Source organism: Diaphorina citri, unplaced genomic scaffold (genome assembly GCF_000475195.1).
Source record: "Diaphorina citri unplaced genomic scaffold, Diaci psyllid genome assembly version 1.1 scaffold2712, whole genome shotgun sequence".
Taxonomy (NCBI): Eukaryota; Metazoa; Arthropoda; class Insecta; order Hemiptera; family Psyllidae; genus Diaphorina; species Diaphorina citri.
In genome coordinates, this window is record NW_007380129.1 from 17249 (window position 1) to 29845 (window position 12597).

Sequence of the window (12597 nt, forward strand, 5' to 3'; positions counted from 1 at the left end):
TTGTTAATAAAAAAAAAACTTATTAATAGAATTAATAAGTGTAACTGTGGGCTTATCAACGGTAAACTGCATCTCCTTCAAAAGCATTAGAGATTTTCTCACCTATTAGAGATTTTCTCAATTGAAATCACTTTTGAGAGAGGAATATTATTCGGTTTCAATTTCCAAGTGAGTCAAAACTTTTTTAATACATAATACCTATTATATGTATTAGAGGTAACTATTCATTAATTATATTTATTATTTATCTGTTTAAGACTTTTAATTGGTACATACCTACCATAAATACTGAATATACCTACGTATGTACTTACTTTTGAAGCAACTACGTAGGTACCTATTTACGTGTAGTACTTGTACAACAAAAAATAGTGATATCCCCCCCCCCAAAAAAACACTTCGTCTTAAAAAATTAATTTGTCGCGACGACCTATGAACTCAAAGCGAGAAAGTTTTAGATAACACTTGAAACAGGGCCCAAAATATCGATAGTATCAAAGAGCACCGCAACCGACAAGAGCGCTAGAGTCGATTACCTTTTTTTTTTTTTCATGCCTCGAAGATAGGTATCTAGTAAAATAAGTACTAAATAGGCACCCACCTAGTTGAATAAATCTAAAATAAACATTAATATTGTTAATAAAAAAAAAACTTATTAATAGAATTAATAAGTGTAACTGTGGGCTTATCAACGGTAAACTGCATCTCCTTCAAAAGCATTAGAGATTTTCTCACCTATTAGAGATTTTCTCAATTGAAATCACTTTTGAGAGAGGAATATTATTCGGTTTCAATTTCCAAGTGAGTCAAAACTTTTTTAATACATAATACCTATTATATGTATTAGAGGTAACTATTCATTAATTATATTTATTATTTATCTGTTTAAGACTTTTAATTGGTACATACCTACCATAAATACTGAATATACCTACGTATGTACTTACTTTTGAAGCAACTACGTAGGTACCTATTTACGTGTAGTACTTGTACAACAAAAAATAGTGATATCCCCCCCCCAAAAAAACACTTCGTCTTAAAAAATTAATTTGTCGCGACGACCTATGAACTCAAAGCGAGAAAGTTTTAGATAACACTTCAGTGGCGTAGCGTGGTCTAACTCCAAGTGTAGGGCGGACACTAATTTCTATCACAATATCTATCTAATAAGAATACAATAATAATTCAAAGTCAATATTTAAGGGTACTTGAGTGGAATTTTTGAGTGTATGGCCGCCATACACGCCCTACATGGACGCTACGCCACTGGTAAAATCAAAAATTCAAATCAAGAATGATAATAAACTGAATATTAAACAAATTAGGTAGGTACAAAGGTATTCTTTAACCACGATCGAATAAACTACGGGCTAAAAAATTCCGGGAGGGACGGGCCCAGCTTGTTACTTTCCTTATCCTATAGGAAGGAAAGTAATGTAATCGGGTCAAATTTTCGATGGTCAGTTTTTAGTCCGTCCTTCCTTCATTATTACAATCGTAATGAAAAGGTATAAGGGACGGACTATTGTATTCGCTTCGGTGTCGTCTGTCGGTCTGTCTGTCTGTCCCCATAGAAGGACTTATCCAAACCTGGTCGACCTATATATCAAATTAAAGGTCTTTTTACCAGGAACACGAAAATGGTGGTGCAAATTTTGTCCAGAAAACCATAAAGCCAAAAAACAAAAAAAAAAAAACTGTTTTTTGGGGGATTTTTTTGTCCAGAAAACCATAAAGCCAAAAAACCAAGAAAACTAGTTTTTGGGGGATTTTTTTCACATTTTCCAACACAAATGAGCTCTGATATCGAAATTTGTCGCGACGACCTATGAACTCAAAGCCAGAAAGTTTTAGATAACACTTCAGTCGATCATTTAAGACCGATGTTAGCGTCACCTATGTTAAGCTACGTCGAGCAAGGCCAATAAATGGATGGGTGACTTAAACATTATATTGGAAATAAAGGGAGAACGGGCTCTAAGTAGTCTTGATTTTAAATCATTACATGAAAGTAAAATCAAAAAATCAAATCAAGAATAATAATAAACTGAATATTAAACAAATTAGGTAGGTACATAGGTACTGATTTACTCTAATCACGATCGAATAAACTACGGGCTAAAAAATTCCCGGGGGGACGGACCCAGCTTGTTTGTTATTTTCTGATTTCTCTTCATTTTTTTCTCCTTTTTCACATTCTCCTTCTCTTCCTTTTCCTTTCCCTCTCCCTCTTACTACACTTTCTCATCCTCCTATTTCGTTATCACCTCTTCCTCTACCTTCTTCTCCTTTCCTCCTCCTCCTCCGTCTCCCCCTCTACTTTCTTCTCCTCTTCTGCTATCTCCGCCTCCTTCTCTTACCCCTCCTGTTCTTTCTCCCTTCCTTTCTTCTCTTCCCATTCCTCCCCTTCCTCTCTCTTTCCATTCCCCCTTCCCGGTAAATTTCAACTAATTAGCAACTCATTTATCATGGCGCGGCATTTTTCCTTATAGACGCCTCTAGCGCCTTTTTGGGGGGGGGGGAAAGAAAGTGACTTTCTGAATTTCCATTTCGAAAGCTTTTAATGACTGCCACTTTGAAGGAAATTTTTCCTCGTACCCATAGCGTATAGGTACATACCTACTACCTACATACGTAATGTAAAGTGTACTTTATTTAGTAAAGCTTGTCACTTGAACTTTGGTACCCACTAATAACACACTGTAAATATTAAATACATCGCTCATAGCTGTGAAACAGATGTCATACATTCGGATCGTTGCCTGTGTCGTAACATGTCCTTTAGTTGTGACTCTGTCTGTCTTTTCGGAAGGGAGGAACAAATTTTGCGTGCACCCAGTACCTACACTGTGCTTCATAGTATGACTTGTATGACATGCACTTCCTCCTCCCTCTCCTCTTTCTTTTATCATCTCGTTATCCTGGCGAAAGGGAGGAGATACAGACAGAAAAGAAGAAGGAGGAGAAAGAAGGAGAATTAGGAGGAGGAAGAAGATCAAAAACAATAAGAAGAGGAAGAAGAAGAAGAAGAAGAAGAAGAAGAAGAAGAAGAAGAGGAGAAGTAGAAAGAGGAAGAAGAAGACAAAAAACAATATCACGAATATTTTATTGCAAAAAAAAGTTCTTGAGTTTTGTTTTCTATAATAATTTCACTGAAGCCAAAGCCATCTGACAACACTGCGTGACAGAAACAGAATTACAGAACAGAATCCAGAATATCCAGAATCACACTATTCTCTCCAGAATATCCAGAATCACACTACTTATCAGTGATATCTCCAATAGTCAGTAGGTAGTAGTAGTAGTAGGTAACTAGGTATTATGTCTGACAACTCAGAGGATGAATACATGGACGGAGCTGGTAAATTTATCAAAATTGCACCATTTAATCCCAAAGATATTGATCTGACTAAACCCCCAACCAATGGTGAAGAATTTTTACAAAGAGTACTGTGAGTATACCTAGGTGTAATCTTTTCAATTATTGAATTTTTACTTTCTATACTATTTTTGTTACTATACTAGTAATTTTTACTATTCTAGTAAGAAAGTATTGAATTAGGTTCAAATTTTCAAAATTGGAAAATGGGTGAAAATATCCGTTTTAGGGTCACCTTTGCCCAAAAAAGTGATTTTAAGCCCATGGTCTATTTTTTCTTAAAGTTTCTGTCTGTTTAGCCCATGGTCTGTATGTATGGATATTTCAGGCTCATATGCTCCTGCTTTAAAGTCCCCCAGCTGGACTAGTGGAGTGACCCCGTATAAGTATCTAAAATTAGAGTGACAGTCACCTCACCACAAAATAGGAAAATAGTTGTGTTATTTGTGGGTTTCTTCATTCAGAAATTAGACATGTAATATAATATGCTCAGGCTGGAACTTGGCCTGGCACACTGCTGTGCACCTAGATACCAGAGTAATAGCTTTGGTACATAGTTACATTATGAGCTAAAACTAGTGGTGCATGGAAGTATTTCTGGTGCTACCTATGCGAAGAGATTTGAAAATAGAGAAGGAAGATTTTTTCCAAGTCACTAAATAAATTATCTTTTCATATTCATTTTCTTTCACACAGTCCAAAAATATTTTTTTTTTTATTTACGATACCCTCAGCGGGAGAAAATCAAAATCGAAATTTGAAAAATAAGTCTTCCCGCCAGCCATTATTGAAACACACTCTGATTGGTGGACTTAGCAATGATGTCATCGCTCCCTATTGCGGGTGTCATGGCTGCTAATCGTATTTGTTTCTATTGAAATGCTCAAGTTTTAGACAGAAGGAGAGTGCCGTTTATTTGACAAAAATAATTATTTTTTTCAGAGAATAGTTAATTAAACACTTGAAGTTCTTTTTTCTGTGAACCTACACTTGAAACGTTGACAAGTTTTCATTATGGAGGCTGATTTTTCCAAAGCCAACCCAACTAACTTGCCTCAAGTAGATATGGTCACACCGATGGATTTTTTCACAAACCATCCAGATTTCCATGGAACTGAGATGAGAGGAATTAAAGCTGCAAGGTAAGGATTTATGTTATGCATCTGAACTTTGGTTTTGATGTCAGAAATTCACCTTTTCCATAGGAGAAAAACTCCAGTTGAGTGTATACCTACCTAAGCAAATGTAAACTTGTAAACAAACACAACATAACCTAACCTAGTTTAGGATAGGTGTTAACATAAAAAGTACCCAATAGGTTAATTGGTTTTGAAAGGCTGGAAAGACATGGTGTTACCTATACCCAGGTAGTTTTCCACCTTTCTTATTAGAATTATTACTGGGTCTTTTGTTACCTCGGAGTATGCTTGGTAGTGCAGCATGGAAGCTAGAGAAGTTATGCTCAATATTATTTGCAAGTACCTACTATTTGGGTATTGAAAATATTTTGGTGAATTTTTATATTCATTGTATAAGGAGGCATGTTGGTAGAACATAACTCTAATTCGGTGGAACATAGATAGCCTTGTGATGCACAGAAACTATACATGTAATCACAAGTAGGGTATAACTAGTAGGTAAGTATGTAGGTACTTTACGATTTTGTAGCCATAAAAAAAAAAAAAATAAAATAAAAAAAAGTAGGTTTGTGTTGTATAGGTATTCTGACCTTTTTTTTTCTGATGTAAAATCTCTTCTTTTCTATCTTATTTCAGATCTGTCAATTTTTTGGTATTAACACTTTCGCCTAAAGATCCTATGAAAAAGAAAGTGATTTACCTACCCTAATTATTGCAAGGTGGAGACCTCCTCTATTTCCTATTAGACTAATTTTAAAAAAGTCCTATAATGAAGAAGAAAAAAAAAAAAAAAAAGATGAAGAAAAAAATAGAACATTCGGAGGGATTTGAACCCAAGCACTCCCACATCCTTCGGATAATGAGACGAGCGCCTTGACCGCTCGGCCACTCTGCCATGTTAGAGGTTGGGGAGAAATAGTTGTATAATATCTTTTTAAGCAACAACGAGAACAACAAGCTGGGCCCGTCCCTCCGGGAATTTTTTAGCCCGTAGTTTATTTGATCATGGTTAAAGAATACCTTTGTACCTGCCTAATTTGTTTAATATCCAGTTTATGATCATTCTTGATTTGATTTTTTGATTTTACTTTCATGTAATGATTTAAAATCAAGACTAGAGCCCGTTCTCCCTTTATTTTATTAATATTCTTGATTTGATTTTTCGATTTTACTTTCATGTAATGATTTAAAATCAAGACTAGAGCCCGTTCTCCCTTTATTCCCCTAGCTGAATTCCGTCGCTTCGCTCCGGAATCCCGCTAGTTCATCCCGAGGCATGGCCAAACTTGTGGAAAAGGCATGGCCGAAGGTATCATCAATGATGAACAAAATTATCTGTGTTTGAAATTGTAAAGAAATAGTTACCTAAGGTTAGCTATTAAACTTGAAGAATGGAAAATAAAAGAGTCAATTTTATTGAGATCCATGCAACAAATTTTCCTTGTTAAGAATTAACCGAAACGAAATAGGACAATGCCTTGATTTACGATTTCAAACACAGACCACATGACAATTGGACATGAAAAGATTACAATAGAGTCCCAAAACCTTTTAAAAAGTGCTTTTCCAATCACCAAATAAACCTGAAAATATTTTGTCCCTCCAACCCCTAAAATCTAAAAAGTTCCTGCAAATTTTATAAGAACTTGCCTGGAGCAAAGGGCCACTTGAGACGACTAGTAATGCCTTTGACCCAATCGATCAATAAATTTATTTTCAAAAAATAAAAAGACATGCACGATTGGACCAATGTGAAAATTTTACATGGAAACCCAGGAACGAGAGAAAACCATGCAAGTAAAGGTAAGAAAGGATGGTAAGGTAAACAAATCAGACCAACTCAAACAGAACAACTAAAGAAAGAAATCGAAGAAAAATGATGTTTCTCCAACAGTTGAAAAGAAGAGGAAAAAAATCAAAAAGGATAACAGAACACACACAGACAGTATTGATTAGCTATACCAAAACACACACTCTCATCACTTCAAAACAAATTCCTCTTTAGTTAAGTGTGATGGATTTTAAAACTTAGTAGGTTATTTGGAATTCTTTGTTGTATATGTTAGAGAAAAAGAAACATGATCATAAATGTGTGAGGATATTTTATTGAAGTTAGAAAACAATCTACAACCAAAAACCACAACACTAAAAAACTCTCCAAGTTGCTGCAAAAAACTAAAAACACCCTGCAATATTTTCCCTGTATTGTGTCTTGTTACTTTTTGGTAGAAGTGGTTATCCTCTCCCCCCATTTGGGCAATTCATTGTTTGTGTTGGCATACCTGCTAAGTACTGCAGTTACTGGCTTTTACAGCAATGCTAGTTTTAGGTTTTCAATGTGGGTGTGCCTTTAATAGTTAACGTGTACTCTTCTATCACCTTAGCTGTCAGCAAACTTGACTGGCATTAAAACTAGAACTCAGGTTTTTTTTAAAAAATAATCTGATCCCTTTTAGGAGTCAAAATTCCCTGAAATGCTCTAGTCAAGCTAACAAACAAGAAAAGATTTTAGCACAACTCTAACAAAGCCATGCCAAACAAGAAAAGGGTGTGTGAAAGGGGACAATTATTAGTATTATTACCCTAAATGGTGTGCTACCTTTTTGGGTGAGAACTTACCAGGTCACCATATAACTTACCGTGTGATGTGTCTTTGGTCAACTTGACCTTGCCTTGGTCCAGAACATCGTTGAATGCCGGCCAACCACAGCCTGAGTCAAATTTGGTTTGGGACGAGAACAAAGGCTGAGCACATACAATGCATGTGTAAGTACCAGACTCTGTGTTCTTGTTGTACTTCCCGGAGAATGGCCTGTAAGAGGAAGAAATTTTGGTATTTTACTTGGGCTTTTTTTTTTGGAACTTTGGAGGGTACCTATCAAACCTCTGAAAAAAAAAACATGTCATAAGCAAGATCCTTCTATTATTTCCACTTATCATTTATTTATTTTTTATTTTATTATTATAATTATTATTATTATTTTATTTATTTATCTTTTAAAGTAGCTACTTAAGTGTTTTTACAAGGCTGAGTGTACCACTACCTAACTCCAAGTAAAGAGACTATCATTAACCCCACCTGGAATCAAACCCAGGACCTCTGGTGAGCAAGCCTAGTGTGATACCCACTTGGCAATCAAGGTTGCTTTACGCTTGCTTCCCTCTTTACTGTTTTTTTTTTTTTTTTTTTTTTTTTTTTTGAGCCATAAAAACTTTGACCCTACCAGGAGTCAACTCTGGGATTTCTGGTGTGTAAGTAAGCCTAGTGATAACCACTCAGCCATCAAGGTTGCTTTACTACCTATATTGTTTGCCACTATATAAATTGTACATATTGTGCTTGAATTTTCTTAAAGCTATAAAAACTTTCACCCTACCAGGAATCAAACAGGGGACTTCTTGTGTGCAAGTCTAATGATAACCACTCCCACTCAGATCAAGGTTGCTTTTGTTTCCCTGTATCAATTTTTTCATTTTGTTTTTAATTTCCAATGCATTATAAATTACAAGTACTTAATTATTACTTATTAAGTGTGTTTGTTATCTACTGGCAAAGTTCCCATACACACAGTAGGGGGCCTTACACTCAGTGAGTGGTCTTACATAACTCGTGTTTTAATTTATCCAGTAAAGCATTGCGTCCCTGATTAGAATGATTCAAGGTTTCTAAATTTACTTAAGTAAGTAGGCAGAGAAAAAGGTCAATGTATTATTTTCATTTTATCTCTCAAATTGAAATGTTAGATGAACCATGTTTTTTAACTCAATAATTTTACATTTAGTTCACCATAGGTACTTAACTATTTTAAAAATTAAGTTGTGGTTATGCACCGGGTTGAGATAGGCAAGGTTGGTAAACTATCCTTGTTTTTAAGTTACCACTCCCATGCCAAACTGTAGAAACAATGTCCTGTCTCACCTAGTCCTGTCTCAGCTCAACCCTGTATGTGTAAGTAGGCAGAGAAAAAGGTCAATGTATTATTTTCATTTTATCTCTCAAATTGAAATGTTAGATGAACCACTTTTCTTAACTCAACAATTTTACATTTAGTTCACCATAGGTAACTATTTTAAAAATTTAGGTTGTGGTCATGTACCGGGTTGAGATAGGCAAGGTTGGTAAACCATCCTTGTTTTTAAGTTACCACTCCCGTGCCAAACTGTAGAAACAATATCCTGTCTCAGCTCAACCCGGTACATAACCACAACCTTAAGCTCATGAAGAAAGGTTATATCAGGTTTTTGGTGGCAAGGTTTTCCTGCCTTTGCATGGAGTAGCTTCTTTGAAAGCAGTGGCGTAGCGTGGTCTAAAGTCAAGTGTAAGGCGTGTAGGACAGGTGGGGGGGCCCAAGGATCCAAACTCTAAGGGGGGGGGTGGATGCTCCAAATTTTCAAACGGTTTTCAAAGGGCGATTGGTTGGCCTACAGTACAGGAGAAAAATTAAGCTCGAAGGTAGGGGAAGGGGTCCTCTTGGGGGGACCAGCGGCCTCCTTGACCCCAATTTTTTGGAGTCTGACGTACCTATTTAAGGGTATTTGAGTAAATTTTGAGTGTATGGCCGCCATACACGCCCTACATGGACGCTACGCCACTGGTACAAGTGCATCTAGGTACTTATTATTTCTTACATCATTTACTTGGTTACTTACACATACCAAGTATTATGATATGAAAAATAGTGTAAAGTACCTACATACTTACTAGTTATACCCTACTTGTGATTATATGTATAGTTCCTATGTTTCTGTGCATCACAAGATTCACAAGGCTATCTATGTTCCACTGAATTAGAGTTATGTTCTACCAACATGCCTCCTTATACAATGAATATAAAAATTCACCAAAATATTTTCAATACCCAAATAGTAGGTACATACTTGCAAATAATATTGAGCATAACTTCTCTAGCTTCCATGCTGCACTACCAAGCATACTCCGAGGTAACAAAAGACCCAGCCCAATGTTTTTTAACAATTTTACATTTAGTTCACCATAGGTAACTATTTTAAAAATTTAGATTGTGGTTATGCACCGGGTTGAGATAGGCAAGGTTGGTAAACCATCCTTGTTTTTAAGTTACCACTCCCATGCCAAACTGTAGAAACAATGTCCTGTCTCACCTAGTCCTGTCTCAGCTCAACCCCGTACATGACCACAACCTTAAGCTCATGAAGAAAGGTTATTTCAGGTTTTTGGTGGCAAGGTTTCCCTGCCTTTGCATGGCTTCTTTGAAAGTAATCCTTCATGATTGCTATAGTAAAAAAATCTCTCAAAGCCACTTTTTTCACACAACTAGGTACCAGTTTTAACATTTAACTCTACAAATAAGTAGGTACCTATACATTTGAGTACTTTTGTCTGTATGTTTCACTTCAACATGATTCTTGAACAGTTTGCCAGATTTAGATGAAATTTGGCCCACATGTTCAACATACAAACAAAATTTACTCATTAGGCCTTGGCCCCATTTTGATGAAATTTGACAAAAAATAAAGAGTAAAATATCAAATATGAAAGTAGTTCACCCCTAATTTAGCTAAAAATGAACAAATTTTAATCACAATATTAGGGTTCCAAAAGGTCTTTGGTAGGCTTTTTTTTTTTTTTTTTTTTTTTTTTGTTTTTTTATCAGCCGCCATACACGCCCTACATGGACGCTACGCCACTGTTTGAAAGTAATCCTTCATGATTGCTGATTGCTATAGTAAAAAAAATCTCTCAAAGGCACTTTTTTCACACAACTAGGTACCAGTTTTAACATTTAACTCTACAACTAAGTACTTAGGTATACATTTGAGTACTTTTGTCTGTATGTTTCACTTCAACATGATTCTTGAACAGTTTGCCCACATTTGGCCCACATGTTCAACATACAAACAAAATTTACTCATTAGACCTTGGCCCCATTTTGATGAAATTTGACAAAAATAAATACCTTACCTACCTACTAGAGTAGAATATCAAATATGAAAGTAGTTCACCCCTAATTTAGCTAAAAATGAACAAATTTCAATCACAATATTAGGGTTTCAAAGGGTCTTTGGTAGGCTTTTTTTTAGTAGTTTTCTAATCACTAAGCTTCATAAACTATTATGGGCTAGGACCACACCTTTAAAGATAGGTTAAAAGGTAATCAACTAAAAAAACACACACACATACCTACAAATATTATGTAGGTAATTAGGCAACCATTAATAGTTAATTAACCATTTAAAATACAGTATTTTCATTTAAAGTAACTTTACCAATGTGGACAAAAAAAAAAGTTGTTAAAGGGAAAATAGTATACATTAGGCCCCAGAATCCCAATTTAGGATAGTCAAAGATATTCAACTTTCATTCTTGACTACTTAACTGAAAAGGGTGGTTCTGGGTCTTAATGTAGACATCTATCTACCTAACATAGGTATTTAGTTGATTCTTACCAATATCAGATCTCAATACTTTACCTCTCCGTTCCTTTCTCCTGAGTTACATGATACTGCATTGGAGTCAGCCTTTTCTTCAGCTCCTCCTTGTTGATCTTGCATCCACCCGCATTGTTATTATCACACATGTTACGGACTGATAAATTCTCTCGGTAAATGCCTCGGTCAATCCCCTGCTGAGCTCCAACTGAATACACCTGTCTCCCAAGGCCTTGAGAGAAACACTGCCTTGCTTGATAAGTGTTGAAAAATTGACCGACTCTTATGACTCTTATCAGAAGACTGGACGGGAGGGATTTAGACATAAAAACACTTCAAACACTTCACACAGAGCCAGGGACAAGAAATTTGATTGAAATATTTGATAATCTGACCTCGGTCCACTCGAGTTGTAGGAACAGAGAAATCGATTGTGAAATTCGTTCCGTGAGGTTTTTGTTTTAGTGTCGATGCTGCACGGAAACACGCAAATATTTCACTTTGAATGAATAATTCATTGGTGATGGACGAAAATTAAAATACCAGCGTTCTGACGTAGAGAAATGAAAGATGAAAGAGAAATCACAAAAATGAGTGAAGAAAAAGAAATCTGCAGTGCAAAATAGCGGAGCAATGATAAAGCGAAAAGTAAACAAATAGCGCCGTGAATATTTTTGAATGCAAGGCTGCAATCGCGCCGTGTAACTATTTGGCTATGCAATATGCAACTCATTTACAGAAATGCCATGCGTGTTGCCTATACTCTCATTACCGTGGCCCATTTTTGAGTTTCATCCGATTTTTACTCTCTATTATTTTACTTTTTCCGAATGTCCTGTACCTATAGGCAGTATAGGTAATGCAATTTGAGTGAGAGTGTTTCCACTACACACGACACGATTTTTTTTTTTTCCGAACAACAGGTGTGAATGGCCCTGTAGGTAACTAGAGTCTAAAACCAGAGGGTTACGGACATCTTCTCCATCTTAAAGGAGATATGTTACCAGATGGACACGCTACGGCACAGACAACATGAAAAATACGGACTTGGAAAAATGTCTGATTTACCTATTACTGTAGGTATCTAAGGAAAAAGTGTAAAATAAAATGATTTTTTTAACACTGGCTTTTATTTTTATTTATTGTTTTTCTATTACTTAATACGTACAATCAACATAGAATTTTGATTCACAATAATACAGAAAATATAATACTTTATCCAAAATAAATAACAATATAATAATTTAATAATATGTAGTACCGAAAACATAGAAAATGGAAATGACTAATAAATCCTGTAATTGACTAATAAAATCACAAATTTATTGGTATTTTGGAGTGTTCGAAATAATGTAAAATGGTTTGATATGGAAAATTTATAGATCACAAATACACTAACAAATGCACTGAAAGTTACATAAAGTGAACATAAAATACGATCAATACAAGGGTACATCTAATATACATATAAAAATCATATTAAAACTACTAAATCCTGTAATTGACTAATAAAATCACAAATTTATTGGTATTGTGGAGTGTTCGAAAATGTAAAATGGTTTGATATGGAAAATTTATAGATCACAAATACAATAACAAATGCACTGAAAGTTACATAAAGTGAACATAAAATACGATCAATACAAGGGTACATCTAATATACATATAAAA

The 12597-nt window shown here is 35.3% G+C and overlaps 1 protein-coding gene across 1 annotated transcript; it reads right to left on the bottom strand.

Annotated features, from left to right (window-relative positions):
* Positions 1-7098: 7098 nt before the first annotated feature.
* Positions 7099-11508, bottom strand: LOC103519408 (methionine-R-sulfoxide reductase B1). The gene is made up of 2 exons (XM_008484493.3): positions 10969-11508; positions 7099-7330 (listed from the first exon to the last, which is right to left on the bottom strand). Exons 1-2 carry the CDS (start codon positions 11250-11252, stop codon positions 7114-7116), a joined length of 501 nt encoding a protein of 166 aa, XP_008482715.1. The 5' UTR covers positions 11253-11508; the 3' UTR covers positions 7099-7113.
* Positions 11509-12597: the final 1089 nt, after the last annotated feature.